At 58.6% G+C, this 15,081-nt stretch overlaps 9 protein-coding genes across 9 annotated transcripts; 6 read left to right on the top strand and 3 right to left on the bottom strand.

The window, feature by feature from the left end:
- Positions 1-699: 699 nt before the first annotated feature.
- Positions 700-1,590, top strand: PHYSODRAFT_388774 (hypothetical protein; the record flags this gene model as incomplete). Its single annotated transcript, XM_009536845.1, has 1 exon — positions 700-1,590. A coding segment is annotated over one exon (891 nt), but the record flags the coding sequence as incomplete, so codon positions are not given.
- Positions 1,591-2,470: 880 nt separating this feature from the next.
- Positions 2,471-3,961, bottom strand: PHYSODRAFT_338947 (hypothetical protein; the record flags this gene model as incomplete). Its single annotated transcript, XM_009536846.1, has 1 exon — positions 2,471-3,961. One exon carries the CDS (start codon positions 3,959-3,961, stop codon positions 2,471-2,473), a length of 1,491 nt encoding a protein of 496 aa, XP_009535141.1.
- A 162-nt stretch (positions 3,962-4,123) lies between these two features.
- Positions 4,124-4,876, bottom strand: PHYSODRAFT_523409 (hypothetical protein; the record flags this gene model as incomplete). The annotated part of the gene is made up of 1 exon (XM_009536847.1): positions 4,124-4,876. One exon carries the CDS (start codon positions 4,874-4,876, stop codon positions 4,124-4,126), a length of 753 nt encoding a protein of 250 aa, XP_009535142.1.
- A 1,002-nt stretch (positions 4,877-5,878) lies between these two features.
- Positions 5,879-6,893, top strand: PHYSODRAFT_318577 (hypothetical protein; the record flags this gene model as incomplete). Its single annotated transcript, XM_009536848.1, has 2 exons — positions 5,879-6,769; positions 6,852-6,893. 2 exons carry the CDS (start codon positions 5,879-5,881, stop codon positions 6,891-6,893), a joined length of 933 nt encoding a protein of 310 aa, XP_009535143.1.
- Positions 6,894-7,363: 470 nt separating this feature from the next.
- Positions 7,364-8,047, top strand: PHYSODRAFT_338950 (hypothetical protein; the record flags this gene model as incomplete). Its single annotated transcript, XM_009536849.1, has 4 exons — positions 7,364-7,451; positions 7,584-7,703; positions 7,832-7,936; positions 8,022-8,047. 4 exons carry the CDS (start codon positions 7,364-7,366, stop codon positions 8,045-8,047), a joined length of 339 nt encoding a protein of 112 aa, XP_009535144.1.
- A 408-nt stretch (positions 8,048-8,455) lies between these two features.
- Positions 8,456-9,282, top strand: PHYSODRAFT_522739 (hypothetical protein; the record flags this gene model as incomplete). The annotated part of the gene is made up of 4 exons (XM_009536850.1): positions 8,456-8,484; positions 8,570-8,797; positions 8,887-9,052; positions 9,118-9,282. The coding sequence occupies 4 exons, from the start codon at positions 8,456-8,458 to the stop codon at positions 9,280-9,282; spliced, it is 588 nt and encodes a 195-aa protein (XP_009535145.1).
- Positions 9,283-9,524: 242 nt separating this feature from the next.
- Positions 9,525-10,846, top strand: PHYSODRAFT_522052 (hypothetical protein; the record flags this gene model as incomplete). The annotated part of the gene is made up of 5 exons (XM_009536851.1): positions 9,525-9,687; positions 9,762-9,908; positions 9,983-10,116; positions 10,202-10,318; positions 10,385-10,846. 5 exons carry the CDS (start codon positions 9,525-9,527, stop codon positions 10,844-10,846), a joined length of 1,023 nt encoding a protein of 340 aa, XP_009535146.1.
- A 1,288-nt stretch (positions 10,847-12,134) lies between these two features.
- PHYSODRAFT_355849 (hypothetical protein) lies at positions 12,135-13,446 on the top strand. The gene has a single exon (XM_009536852.1). The coding sequence runs from the start codon at positions 12,155-12,157 to the stop codon at positions 13,346-13,348; it is 1,194 nt and encodes a 397-aa protein (XP_009535147.1). The 5' UTR covers positions 12,135-12,154; the 3' UTR covers positions 13,349-13,446.
- A 300-nt stretch (positions 13,447-13,746) lies between these two features.
- On the bottom strand, positions 13,747-14,847 carry PHYSODRAFT_521495 (hypothetical protein; the record flags this gene model as incomplete). Its single annotated transcript, XM_009536853.1, has 1 exon — positions 13,747-14,847. One exon carries the CDS (start codon positions 14,845-14,847, stop codon positions 13,747-13,749), a length of 1,101 nt encoding a protein of 366 aa, XP_009535148.1.
- Positions 14,848-15,081: the final 234 nt, after the last annotated feature.

The raw sequence follows: 15,081 nt of genomic DNA on the forward strand, positions 1-15,081 counted from the left end.
GATGTGCGTGAAGTAGGCCTGTATAGTGTAGTTGCCAGACGGCCAATCTTGCCTCTTGTCCCAACGATCGCCCACCGAGGCGCAAATAAACGTCACGCTTCTCGACTCGAAGCAAATGCTCATGTCAGCGTACAGCTCGCTGTACAGGTCAGCCCCGCCATCCCGGATATTGACCACCGAGGCCAGTCGGAAGGGCGAAGTCTCCGTAGCTCCATTGAGGGGGTACATGATCTCTAGAGACCTAACCGGATCCTCTTTACCCCCTCGTTGCAATCCACTGAGCGGGTCGTTGCTACTTACGCCTCTCATATCCGACACCCACTGCTCCTTGCCTGACGAGCAGCAGATGCAGGCCACAAGAGCCACAACGAAGGCCGCCACTTCGCGCATTGCGATCGTCCGTCACGCGTGTCAAAAGCGATCTTTCGGTGGTCGATTGTTATGGCTACATTTTACATGGCTACATCCAACCTTGCGTTGCTTTTTGCTGCAGTCAGATGGGGTCATAAATACTAGAACGTTTTTGCTGATCAAAGATCCGCGAAAAGATCTTCTTGTCGAGCCCCAGATGAAGCTGTTCCTCGCGGTTGTTGCTCTCCTCTTGCTCCACATTCGCGCGGCATCTCGTCTCACCGATCCGCTGGTTGGGGACGGAATCCAAGTGCCACTGAATGCTGAGCCAACCTTATCGACAGCCACAGCGATCCCGTTCGAGGAATCAGTCTCATTTATCCGACTGACGGAGCGATCGAGATGTCCCCTGTGGTGTTTCGAGTGCAAATCCACGTGCAGCCTGGCGGGGAAAAGCTTTTCAGCGCCCAGTACGCGAACGCCAGTTTCTGCGTTGAAGTGAATGCTGTCACGATTTTCTGCTCCAAAGTGGGCGAGCCCGGCCTCGAATACCACTACGTCGGCAAGTGCACAGCACGCGTGTACCTCAAACGACCTGGAGGTGACGAGGGCGAAGTGAAAAGTGTGTCCGACCCAATCTCCTTCATGCTGGTCGACGAAACGGAATTGATTGCGCGTGTTAGCAGAGAAATCGACCAGGATCACAAAAAGCATCGAGCGGGGTATCGGCTGTCGCTTGTGGATTGGGCCCATTCCCAGCATAGACGACCGGACCGCGACATTCTACAAAGAATTGAGCAGGATCGCCGTGGAATGGGAGACCGCACAACAACGGCGAATGAGACGGCAGAGCTCTTTCTGGTTGTTGGTGTAAAAACGGCGGTTATTTCTCGCTTCCCGCTTCGACAGGCTATCCGAGAGACGTGGGCGAGCCAATCTTCGCTGCCTCAGGGAGTGAAGGTGATTTTCCTGGGCTGTCGGCCGCATGCTGTCGCCAGTCCGTCGCTGGAAGAAGCGAAACTATGTCGGATCTGGGAATCAATCGAGCTCGAGAAGCAAGTCTACGCTGATCTGTTAACCGACGAGTTGGATTGCGACGATGCGTACGTCCGCTTGGCAGACAAATCAAAAGAGTTTCTTCACCTAGTGGCGACGCGATACTCGAACGCGCAGTACGCCATGGTGGCTGACGATGACATCTACCTTGAATTGCTGAAAGAACTGGGCCCTCAAGAGCGATTCTATGCAGGCCGCGTCCGCGAGATCGAAAATGCCCGCAAAACTCCACCAACTCGGAACCCCGAGTCTCCTCACTACCTCACGAAAGCGCAGTATCCAATCAGCAAGTTGCCTCCGTTCGCGCTTGGAGCTAACTTCTTCTTGTCCATGGACAACGTGCAATTTGTGTCGAAAAATCGCCGAAGACTGCGGGATTTGGGAGGAATGGACGATATCTCCGTTGCCCTCTGGATGCTGGCGAGACAAGTGCACCCGATGCATCTCACTGGTCTCCAGCATCTAAGGTCAGGGCCTTGCAAGGACTTTGAGCGATTTATCGGCGTCGGCTATTTGCTTGATCCACGCGAATGTAGTAGCTCCGCGTGGCTTCTGTCATGGCTTTGATCGATACGTCTGGATGGGGCTGAATGATGACGAACCAGCACGAGGTATTCTTCGGGCGCTGCCATTTTCTGGGGAACATCTGCAGGTAGAGATATCACTGATTGAGTTGGAGCGACCGAGTGAACTTCATATCACTACCACGATATCGGCGTCAACTCATGCTGGTATCAAGGTACAGTATTTTCCGCGTCATGGGCAATTAAATGAATACTTGCGGAGGCTCTGCGCCCAAACGCGTCTGAACTTCCAGGTTCGGTCCGTTCATGTGCCGAGATCCTGGCAAGAATATGCTCAACGCTAAATGGTAACGTTCAAGGCGTGAATGAATCGCAAATTACTGAGTGGGGACGACAGCTGCAGTGCAGTAGTCCGATAACTGAGATCGGAGCAATCGCATACTTTGCATTCACTTCATTCGTAGCCTGTCCTCGATATGCAAACGTTTGCACGACAACTCGTATCCATCGTCTCGTTCTTAGAGTGTACGAATTGCTGATCACCTCAAGCCATCTTTATCCCACGTATGTGCGTTGAACCCGTGGCAGAAGTTGCGTCCTGCCTGCAAGTTGCTGTGAATAACGCGTATTGCGAACGGCCCCAAGTCCGCGTATGCTAGCAGGTCGTCCAAGCACGGAGTCTCGCGGAGATTATTGAATAGGTCGAGGTGCTGCGGGTGGACTTGGATCGCGAGCAGCCAGAGTGCTATGGTCACATCGTCGAGTGGCCCAAGCCCCTGCAGCTCTTCGCGATTGTCCGCGATGAACTCGACAACGTCCATCGACATGAGGTAATGAGGACCCCACGCGAATGGGGGGAACTCGTCCAGAGGGTAGACAGACTCTGGCAGGTAGTACCGACGCTGCGGGTCTCTCTCCGGGACGAAAGAGTTGCCTTGCTTCACGTGACCAGCATATAAATCGTGTAGAGGACCCAACGCTGCCAGTTGCTCTGCCAAGTCTCGAGCGCGCACATACACGTCGTCGTCGGCGATCATCACGTACCCAGAGCGACGTAGTACGTGGTCAGTTCCAACAAAATGGAGGAACTCCTTGACTTTATCAGGCAGAGTTGCGTACGAGTCCTCACAGTCCAGTGCATCTGTAAGCAGGTCGCCGAATTTCTTCTGCTCGTACGCGATCGCTTCACGAGTTTCTTCGTTTGCATCCGCTGGAACGCGACAGGCCGCAAAAAGAACGCGTAAACTGTTTGGTAGACTCTCCTTGCTAGCCCATGTCTGACGAATAGCCTGTCGGAATGGGAACCCGTCGATGACTCGGGTCTTGACTCCGATAACCACGAGCGGGGGGTCCGTGGGGCTGTTGTGCGCTGGTTCCGTCTTGATGTCGTCAACAGGTCGAGAGTCGCCAGTGGCAGCATCGACCTCATGTGTGACATAGGCTGAGTCTTTTCCGTTGCCGCCACTCTGTCCTTGTTTCCTCAGGCGGTACCATTCCACAACGCCCATGTCTTCTTCGCCAGTCTGAGCTCCGTAGAGCGCGAGATCATCCAGGCGTTGTTGCTTTAGTACAGCGGTGAAATCCTCAGTGCTTAGGATCGTGAAGGCCACCAACTCTGACTGCATCAAGTGCTTCCCCGTCTCTGTCGTCGGCGAGTCAAAGAGCACAAGGCGCGCCGTGTGGTTGCCAACGTCGATGGCCTCTTGGATTAGCGTCCCGCTCTCAATGGGGATGCACCGACGCCAGCTGCCGTCCAGCTGCAGACACAGCCACCGGCGACCAGCGTACGTCTCCATCAGCTCGCTGAAGTCCGACTGCGTGACCAGTCTGAAGCGGAATGCCAGCGGGGACCTGTACACTGCGTCCGGCTCCGGGTAGACCATCTGCAGCCCCTTGAGCAGCTCCTCCTGCTGCACAGGGGGCGGAGCGTTCACACCTCCGGCATGCTCCAGAGTCGAGGCGCCAGCAACAGCAACGCAGCAATACGCCACACAGAGCAACACGCTTGCAAGCATGCGAGGCGTCGCCATCGCCATCAACAGCTCTTTGCTCTTGGTCTGTTTGTGGTCAAAAGTGCTGGAAGATCGCGATCCTAGAAAATAGAAAGGGCGCCGATATGGCTACATTTTCATGTTGAAGCCATCTTGTCCCTACACTACTGATCCTACGAGAGCCTTGATGCCCGGTTGACCTTATCCCTTGATGCCGGCATGGCGCGCCACGAGTCCGGAAGCGATCATGTAGAGCACGGCGCTAATGACGCTGAGGATGAAGGATCCGTTGAGCGTCACGTCGTCCGCCTTGCCGAGCGGGTGCGCCTGCGGGATCCACAGCGCGAACGTGAGCACCGTCGATATGAGTGCGATGCCCACGAAAACTTTGCCGCCCAGCACGAAGATGGAGCGGCGCTTGCAGCACGTGATACCGAGCGCGAGCGCCACGAAGGACAGTGCGCCCGCGCTCATGCTGATGCCTCCGAAGGCCAGCGTGGCGCTTCCCAGAGCTCCGCACGACTTGTGGAGGAACTTGTCGAACTGCGTGGCGTCCATGCCGGCGGTGGTGGCCAGTGCCGCGGCGAACGCGAGCTGCGTGGCGTCGCTCTCGTCCCCGGCGCGACTGTAGCCATCGCACACGCTGTAGTCCGAGAAGTTGGACATGAGGTCCGAGTCCAGCTCCGTCACGTCGTACTTGGAGGACGTGTGGAAGAGGTAGCAGTGGTCGAAGGACGCGCTGGCGTTGGCGCCGTCGCTGGCCGACGAGAACTCTACGTCCGTGCAGAAGCCCCAGACGCCCGCGGCGAAGTCGGAGCTGTCCACTGTGCTCTGCAGCGACTCGTTCACGGTCGTGCTTGTGGTCCAGAGCGGCAGCGAGAAGGCCACGATATTGAGCACCACGGCCGCAAACAGCACGATGAGCGAGATGAGGCCGGAGCACGAGCAGGCCATGGCGATGTCGTTTACGTCTTCTTCCTCTTGCGCGGCAGATCACGGAATGACACGCGCTCGACTCGAAGCGAAGCGGCGGGGGCGCCGCAAGAAGCTCCTGAGTCGCACCCATGCAGGAAGCATTTTAGGTCTCGCTACCTTGAGTCAAGGACCTTGACTGCGTCCGGACTTGCTGTAGGACATACGACATGCTGTCGGTGGGTTTGCTTTCGTTGTGAGGCGCTAGTGAAGGTCTCGACCCCCACTTTGTATTGTGCCCGAGGCGGTTGTCGCGGTGAAATATTCGAGGTGGATCTTGCCGGCCCGGTCTCATGTTGGAACGCTCAGTTGGCCAGTGCTATACCGTGCCTTTATTAGGTCGGTAGAACTTGCTTGTTGATCCGCGCGTGGGCTATACATACCCGTTGGCTCTTGTGAGCTGTGGCTGGGTGTGGCGGACTTTCTCGAACTTCTCGTCGCCCCGTTGCCCAGACACTTCTCCTTTTACTCAACTTCCAGGTGGGCTCTGTGCCTGTGCGTGTGGACGCGACTCGGACCATGCTGTCCTTGTCCTGCGGCAGCGGCGCGTCGCCCTCGACGCCGACGGCACTCAAGATGCCGTCCACAGTGGCGCCGCCCACCAAGCGCCTCGCGTACGAGACTTTCCTGGAAAAGCGGGCGTCGTGCTCCGACCTGCGGCCTCCAGTCCATCAAGCCCAAGCTACGACTCAACTGGAGCGAGCGATGCGCAACTACGACAACCTCGTGGCTCAGGTGCGGCCTCTGGAGCAGTCCGAGCCGCTGAACGACGCAGCGCCGTCGGCTCTGATGGAGATCATGCGCACACCGGACTTGAAGACGAATAAAGTGCGGAAGAGCAGGAGCCTCGCGCTGCCAGCGCTGCCCAGCGTCGACCTGGACGAGATCGAGATCCCGGAAATGCACGAAGGCCTGACACGCGTCTTCTGCCAGCCCAACTCGTGGTCGCCAGCGTTCGCGTCTCCGGGTGACTTCACCATCAAGATGGCCTCGGTCTTCCAGGACAACGGCGAGATCTGCTTCCGCATCGCAGTCATGTGCTGCTGCGCCAGGTCCATTTGCGACGGCTCGCGCATCAAGCCGGCCTCCAAGCGGCAGTACTACGTCTCGTACGTTGAGCGCACGCAGCAGGAGATCGTGCAGCTGACGGAAGCGCTCTCGCTCCAGTATCTAGGACACCGCCTGGCCGACAAGATGCCCACGCACGGGACACGCCTCATCACAGCGCGCAGACAGCGGGATCTCGACGCGTACGGCGAAGAAGTGATCAAGTTCCTGAGCTTCGTGATGCAGATCACCGAGATCGGCTTCAACGGGCTCGTGGCGCTCAAGGAGCCCGTGTCGAGCAATGTTCGGATACGGGACTTTCTGGGCCTCGCGCTTGGCTTTGGAGAGCAGACGATCGTCGCGACCAGCTCGTGTGACGCCCGAATCGAGGGCCAAGATGGCGGCAATCGCCCCGTTCTGCCCAGTGCCTGGCTCGACATCGACGTGAGCATGTCCTCGGATGCCAGCTTCTACGGGAAATGGTACAGCACGAAGAAGTCTCCGCGGGACGAAGCGCTCGCGCGCATGTTCGGTCGCGCCTACGACAACGGCAACACTTGTGGCGACTTTGGTCCCTTGATGAGGACGAACAGCATGCATCGGTCGGGTGCTGGCAAGTGTGTGCGTTTCGTGGACCCCTGCTATTGGTTTGACGAAACACCGAATGACGGAGCGTTCACAGTCGAGATTTCCAGCGTCACCGTCATGGACGGCGTCGCCAAGTATGCTATCAGCGTGCTGTTCTACGCGAACGGCGAGCTGCAAGTGTCCACTGTCGACCGCCGCTACTCCGAGTTCGACCAGCTGGCCGTGACACTGGAGGAGAAGGTGTCTTCGCTGCAGATCCGCAGGCTGCTCCCGCCGAAAACCTTCTTCCGCTATTTATCTGCAAGCTTCCTGGAGCGCCGAGCTGCGTATCTGCAGCTCTTCCTCGAGCGCGCGCTCCGGCTGAGCTTCCAGGGCGTCCTCGACCAGGAGATTCCTCTCTCGGCGGAGCCGCACGTCCGCGACTTCCTCAAGCTGCCCGCTGTCGAGTGGATCGTGGTGCCCTGGAGCAAGCAGTCGCCAACTCCCAAGGCGCGGGATGACTTCCGCTCCAACTTTTCGCTATCCCCGACGGCGGCGTCCGAGTCCTCGCCGCGCTTCAACCTCTCACCACGCCGCAATCCGCGCAGCAGCGCCGTCGAATCAGCGCCTCCACGCTATGAGAGCCTCCAGCTCAAGCGAAGCGACTCAATGTGAAGCAAGTACCATGAACGCTAGCAAAACCAACAGCAAAAAAAGAAGTAACGTTAATTTATGATTAAGCTTCAATCTGTTGCACTCTCACACATCGCAGATCTGCGACTTGTGAGAGCCTCTAGTATTTCATTCGATGCCAGAAGGCAGGTCAAAGTTGCGAAGTCGGCCCCGCAGTCGAGCATGGAGAAGGCCGAGGTCGACGAGCTGCGGCAGCTCTCGCAGCGCGTGTGCGAGAACGTGACGGCGTATGTGGGAGCCCAACTCGGCGGTGAGTCCGAGGCAAAAGATTGTGCATTGCCAGAATGAGCGGAGGCGTCGAAGCAGCACTCTGAAGTCAAACTGCTGCTGCTACATGTACTGCTGCTGCTACATGTACTGCTGCTTCTGGTCTCTGGCGCAGGCTCGCTGGAGTCGATGCAGCTGATGGAGACGGTCGTGAACAACATCAACGCCAAGTACAAGGGCATGAAGCGCGAGGCCAAGAGCATTGGCAAGTTGTCCAAGGTCCTGGAGGCGAGAGGTAACCAACGCACTCAGTGCACGCATGGTTTTGGTGGCGTTGTAGCTGATACATTCGCCGCGGACGAGGTGTGCAAGTTGTCTAACCGTTGCTGCTGCTGCTGTTGCTGCTGCTGCTGTCTGTTGTAGCATCTGCGAACGAGGAGAAGATGAACATCATCGACGACATCGATGAGGAGCTCTCGGAGCTGGAGGACATGGTGGACCAGCTCGAGCAGTACACGGGGTCGCTGGGTTCGTGCTCGCATGGTCGTTGCAAGGTGTCCCTGATACCGCAGCGTTCTCTGACTTGCTGTGACCTTGTCTCTGATGTCTGCAGAGATCAAGTTTAATGAAGTGCGCTAGACACCGAGTAGCAAGTAGATTGGAACCACAAGAGGTGAAAGTGCGCTCCCTCTTTTCTTGTTCTTGTCCTCACTGGTGGTCTACCCACATGCGTGCGCCGTCCACCGAAACCAAACTGACCCCAGTCGCCAGGTGCATATTCCTGCTTCCGCCCAGCGCTTCCTGGCCATGACCGCTTGCTGGTCGTCCGAACGTAGTGGCACTTGACTTGGTTTCAGTATGCGGCTTTCGCTTCTATTTTTGGCTCTGAATTCAAGCTGGAACGCGCCACAACGGCTAACGGCTGCATGGGGCACTCGCAGCCCCTTCACAACACTCCTGGGCCTCCGTCTCGCAGGCCCCGCCGTCCTCACCTCCGCCCGCCACTAACACTGCTACAAAACTACAAGCAGCCGCAAGATGTCCAACATGCAGAACATGAAGTGTGTCGTCGTCGGGTGCGTACTAAAGAGATAAAGTAAAGTATCTTGTTGGGCTGGCTGCGCGGCTGGTCACTGACAGCGTGAACTCCCATGACACCAGCGACGGCGCCGTGGGTAAGACGTGCGTGCTCATCTCGTACACGACCAACACGTTCCCGGGCGAGTACATCCCCACGGTCTTCGACAACTACAGCGCCAATGTGATGGTGGACAACCGGCCGATCAACTTGGGGCTCTGGGATACGGCAGGCCAGGAAGACTACGACCGGCTGCGTCCGCTCAGCTACCCGCAGACGGACGTCTTCCTCATCTGCTTCTCAGTCGTCAGGTGCGGCGTCTACTAGCGCTACCGGAGGGGGATTATTACATGGCGGCAGTGGTGGGGCTGACCCATGTGCATTTTGGTTTGCTGTGCAGTCGCGCCTCATTTGAGAACGTCAAGCTCAAGTGGCTGCCCGAGATCCGCCACCACGCCCCCGGCGTGCCCTTTATTCTGGTGGGAACCAAGTCGGATCTGCGTGACGACGAGGATACGCTCGAGAAGCTCCGGGAGAAGAAGCTAGCTCCGATTACGAAGGAAGATGTGCGTGGCTCCAGTGAAGGTGAGAGGGTGGAGACGCTCAACTAACAGCTTGGTATTTTCTTCAGGGTGAGACGCTCAAGACCGAGCTGGGCGCGTACAAATACATGGAGTGCTCTGCGCTGACGCAGAAGGGTCTAAAGTCGGTGTTCGATGAGGCCATTCGATGTGTGATCACCAACCAGCAGAACCCCAAGGGCAACAAGCGGTCTTGGAAGTGCTCCATCCTGTAGAGCGGCGGGCGTCAACTGAGTGGGGCCGGGCGGCAGGATTATTGCATTCACGGTCCTCATTTGTCCCCTTTGCACCGATTTATACCGTCCAAAATCTCGTCGCCCGACCTCCCAAACAATTAAACTCAAATGCACCAAAACTTCTTGCATTGACTTCAAGCTTGGATGGCTACATTATGTCCACCACATCGGTGATTCCAAGTATACTGGAGCCAAGTCAATCCTAATCCGAGCCCGACGTGATGACTGAGAGCTCCAGCTTCACGTCGTGGCTGCTCGGCGCGGTCTACACGGGCGGCACGCTCTGCGTGGGCGCGCTCTTCCTGCTGTACATGTACCAGGAGCGGCTGCTCTACTTCCCGACGATTCCTGGCGCCTCCAAGTTCACCGAGGACAACCCTCCCGGTGCGCAAGTGGCCGGTCAATCCCCTGCTTGTCCAGCCCTGTAAGGCTGACGCTTTGTGCTCTCCAACCAACAGGATACCGACACCCCGGGGAGTTTGGGATCGACTATGAGGACCTGATGATCCCGTGCAAGGACGGCGTGAGGATCAACGCGTGGCTCATGAAGCAGAAGGACCACAACATCCGCCCGACGCTCATCTTCTTCCACGGCAACGCCGGGAGTGAGTCCGTCGCAAGCTTTAGCAATGTATTGCTGCTCTGTTCGGACTTCTGACCGTGTGCTGGTGTGCTGTAGATATTGGTTACCGTCTCCCGAACGCCGTGCAGCTGTTCCGGAAGGTCGGGGTGAACGTGCTGCTGGTGGACTACCGAGGGTTTGGCCACAGCGAAGGGGAACCGACTGAACAAGGGCTGAAGCTAGATGCTGAGGTGCGTGGCGATGCAGTGAGCTTGACACAAGGTTGTGGTTATTGAGAACGAGTGGGATGGCGCTCTGGGATGCTCTGACTGACAGGCTGCGTTGGACGCCATATATGCTCGGACGGACATCGACACGTCGAAGCTCGTGGTGTTCGGCCGGTCTCTGGGTGGCGCTGTGTCTGTCCACCTCGCCGAGAAGGAGCCTTCTAAAGTACGTGTGTGATAGAACGCATTGTAATGAGGCGGTGGTATCACTCACAGATTGGCTGCTTGTCAGGTGGCGGCCGTCGTTCTGGAGAACACGTTCCTGAGCATTTCCGCCATTGTGGACGTGCTGATGCCGTTCCTGACGTACGTCAAGCCGCTCGTGCTGCGGATGGACTGGAACAGCGCGAAGGGCATCCAGAAGATCAAGCAGCCGATCCTCTTCATCGCGGGCATGCAGGACGAGCTGGTGCCTCACTCGCACATGCAGCAGCTGCGCGCTCTCGCCACCTCCAGCCAGCGCGCGGTGTGGTACCCCGTGCCCGGCGGCACGCACAACGACTCGTGGCTGCGCGGAGGCGACAAGTACTTCTCGGAGCTGCGGCAGTTTCTGGAGGCGTTGGGCGGCGACACCACATGTCTGGCCAGCGACGAGTCCTCGGGCGAGGACGGCGTCGCCCCCGAGGAGAACGCCATCCCGGTCATGTACCAGCAGCCGCTGCTCAGTTCGCTCCAGAAGCCCAAGACGGAGTAAAGAGAGAAAGAGGAGGAATAGAGCTGCACAACCTCACGTTGCTACACACAAGAGAGCCACGTTGAAGTGGTCTTATCCTCGTCCTCCCATTGGCTGAAATGCCTCACTTCACGTCGGAATCCCGTCGAAGCCTCGGCAAAGGGCGTACATGTGCCTGGGGGCAGATCTTTCAGCACTTTCGAATCCTGCGGCGAGCGCGCAAGCAAAGCAAGCAACGTCTTCTCGTCCCTTCCTCTCTCTGTTGCGTGCGCGATGGTGCTGCAGACGAGCTCCATCCTGCGTCGCGCCGCGCTCTCGGCGCGCATGGCGTCCGTGCGCGCGGTGTCCAACAGCAGCGCCGCCGCCAGCTCGGGCGCGTTCCTGACGATGGAGACGCGCCCCAACGGCGTGGCCATCGTGCGGCTGGACGACAAGGCGGCCAAGGTGAACACCATCTCGTCCAAGATGACGGCCGAGATGACGAGCATGCTGGACGCGGTGGAGAGCGACCCCAACATCAAGTCGGTGGTGCTCATCTCGGCCAAGCCGGGCGTGTTCATCGCCGGCGCCGACATCGCCGAGCTGCAGGCATGCCAGACAGAGGAGGAGATGCGCGCCATGTCCAGCGCCGGCCAGAGCTTCATGAACCGCCTGGCCAGCTCCAAGAAGCCATTCGTGGCGGCCATCGAGGGCTCCTGCATGGGCGGAGGCCTCGAGGTGGCGCTCGCCTGCCACTACCGCGTGGCCTCGCAGAGCATGAAGACGCAGCTGGCGCTGCCCGAGGTGATGCTGGGGCTGCTGCCGGGCGCTGGAGGCACCCAGCGTCTGCCCAAGCTCGTGGGCATCCAGGCGGCGCTGGACATGATGCTCACGGGCAAGAACATCAAGCCGGACAAGGCGCTGAAGATGGGGCTCGTGAACCAAGTGGCCGACCCGTACGCTCTGGAGAACGCGGCCATCTCGGCGGCCCAGCAACTGGCTGCGGGCAGCTTGAAGCCCAAGAAGAAGAGCAAGGGGCTCGTCAACCGCATCTTGGAGGACACCCCACTGCGCCAGGTTGTGTTCAACAAGGCCGGGGAGATGGTGGAGAAGAAGACGGGAGGACACTACCCCGCCCCCAAGTTGATCTTGGAGGCTGCTCAGGCTGGAGTGGAGCAGGGACTAACCAAGGGCCTGGAGGTCGAGGCGGCCAACTTCGCTAAGCTCGGCATGACCAGCGAGGCCAAGGCACTCATGAGCATCTTCTTCGGACAGACCGCGCTCAAGAAGAACCGCTACGGCAAGCCCGCGAAGCCTGTTGAGACCATGGCTGTGGTTGGCGCGGGTCTCATGGGAGCGGGTATCGCTCAGGTGTCGGCCGCGAAGGGTGTGCGCGTGCTGCTGAAGGATCGCGACGCCGCAGCTGCCGCCAAGGGCGAAGACTACGTGCGCAACAACTTGGACCAGAAGGTGAAGCGCAAGCGCATGACGATCTACGACCGCGACGCCGTCATGGCCAACGTGGTGCCTCTGTCTGATGAGGACGAGGTGTGGAAGACGCACATCAAGAAGGCGGATCTCGCCATCGAGGCCGTCTTCGAGGACCTGGCGCTCAAGCACAAGGTGCTGTCGGACCTGGAGAACTACGTGTCGAAGGACTGTGTGATCGCCACAAACACGTCGGCTCTGCCCATTGCGGACATCGCGTCGGCGTGCAAGCGTCCCGAGAACGTCATTGGCATGCACTACTTCTCGCCTGTGCCGAGCATGCCGCTGCTGGAGATCATTCGCCATGCCGGCACGAGCGACGCCACCGCTGCGAAGGCCGTGGACCTGGGACTTCGTCAGGGCAAGACGGCTATCGTGGTGAAGGATGTTCCCGGATTCTACGTGAACCGTTGCCTCGGACCCTACATTGCTGAGACGCTGGCGCTGGTCGGAGACGGCGTTGAGCCTGAGAAGCTCGACAAGCTCATGACCAAGTGGGGTTTGCCTGTGGGTCCCATCACTCTGGCTGACGAGGTGGGTCTGGACGTGGCCTACCATGTGAACCAGACGCTGTCGAAGGCTCTGGGCGTGCGCATGGAGGGCGGCGACGCGAAGCTGTTCGAAGAGATGATCGGCCAGGGCTTTCTGGGCAAGAAGTCGGGCAAGGGCTTCTTCGTGCAGCCTCCGAAGGGCAAGAAGGGCAAGAAGACCATCAACGCTGACGCCATGAACCTGGTCAAGAAGTTCCAGAAGACCGATCTCAAGCTCAGCGACGAGGACACGGTCAACCGCCTCATCTCGCGCTTCGTGAACGAGGCCGTCCTCTGCGTGCAGGACGACATCATCGAGTCGCCGACGGAGGGCGACATCGGAGCCGTGTTCGGCATCGGCTTCCCGCCTTTCATCGGCGGCCCGTTCCGCTACGTGGACAAGGTGGGCAGCACCAAGTTCACGGAGATGATGCAGCGCTACGCGGACCAGTACGGCGAGCAGTTCGCGCCCGCACCGCTGCTGCAAGACATGGCCAAGACCAACAAGAAGTTCCACTCGAAGTAGGATTGACTTGGATTATATAGGCTGCGGCGTTGATAATAATCTCGAAAGCAGAGCAGAAGCAAATGCGTTGAATGCAGAATGACATGCACATTCCATTTAATGTTTCGGAGGTTTGGATCGCCGTCAACGTTGCCGTTGCACTGATGGTATTGCGCCACGTTTCGTTCAAGAGGAGACACCAGCTCTCTGATGCAGGAGGAAACAGGCAGGGGTTATCTCTTGTCCTTCCTGAAATCATGCAAGATCGACAACGTACCAGCTTAGCCTGAACCTTGTTCTCACGCTCCTGGCTCTGACGACGTAGGTCCTCCACGCGCTGCAGCTTCTCATCCAGTTCAACCACCTTCAAAACGTTAAGGTTGGCAGTGAGTTAGACTGACCATAAGCCCTCAAGTCTGCTAGGTATTGCTGCGTACCTGGTGCACTTTGAAGCTTCCGGAGCGACTGGGCTCGGAGGCTGCCGCGTTAGCTGACTCCAGTAGATCCTGCTTCATCCGGCGGGCCAAAGCAATGCGCAACGCATTCCGGCGTTCTTCCTCCTCCGCCTTCTTGGCTTCCTCCGAAGTGTTGCTCTGCAGCTTCTCAACGAGCTGCGCCGGTGGCTCTGGAGCTGTGGCCTTCTGCTCCTGCTGGTATTCCTTCAACTGCGCCTCGCGCTCGCGTTTCTTCTTCTCAATAATGCGGTCGCGCTGCTTGCGGAGATACTCTTCACGGCGCTTGAGCTCTTCCTCCGAGATCTCGGCTGCCTGCTGCCACTCGCGCTGCTTGTTGCGATTCTCCTCGAGCGACTCCTTGTTCTTCTTGCAGATCTCCTCGGCCTTCTTCTTGCTCTCGCGAATCTGCTGCTGCACCTCGGCGGGCGACAGCTGCCGCGTCTCGGACGCAGCGCTCGCGTACTTGTCCTCCGCAACCTTAGCAGCCACCGAAGCGAGCCGAAGCTGCTCACTCTGCACACTCATGGACATGGCGAGCGCGGCCTCGAGTTCCGCCTGCTCCATCTCCTCCTGCTTGTACAGCACGCTGAGCTCCATGAACTGCGCCTCGAGGTCGTGCTCGTCCTCCGTCACCTCCTCACGCAGCTCCTTGATGGCCTCAAGCTCCAGCTCCAAGTTGCGCTTGACCATGAGCTTCTTGAAGCTCAGGAAGTCGTCCATGGCTAGGATCTGGTTCACCACGTCAGCACTCACACCGTCGGACACGGATACGCCCGCCGCTCGCTCGCTGTCCCGCTGCTTCTCGCAGATAGACGCAAAGTCCGCGGCCGTGAGCCCCATCTCGGCCAGGTGCGAGCCCAGCACGTTCTCCACCAACTCGCGGAACTGCGTGTGCAGCTCCGTGTAGATGAACTTGTTCTCCTCGCCCGTGTCGAAGCTGGCGCAGTTGTCATCGATGAAGCACATGACCGGCAGCTCCCACGCCGGCGAGCGGAACAGGTTCAGCACATAGTCGAAAACCCAGTCGCTCTCCTCCGCTGTGAACTCCAGGGCGCTGTCGCTCATGATGCTCGTCGCGTGCTCACGCTACTCACTGCCACCGAGTCGGTTGTGCACTCCGGCGGTCGCGTCGCTTCGTGCTCAAGATCCAAGTTGGCTACACTTTTGCAGAAACTGAAATTAGTGAAAAGGGGTTCTTGCTGCGGAACTGCATTCACCTCCAGGCTAATCGCCAACTCGCCGTTCTCACTCCGTTCATCTGCCGTCGCAGGTCACGCCGATTCTGTCATCCGGCTTGAC

This window comes from Phytophthora sojae (assembly GCF_000149755.1).
Source record: "Phytophthora sojae unplaced genomic scaffold PHYSOscaffold_9, whole genome shotgun sequence".
NCBI classification, from domain to species: Eukaryota; Oomycota; class Peronosporomycetes; order Peronosporales; family Peronosporaceae; genus Phytophthora; species Phytophthora sojae.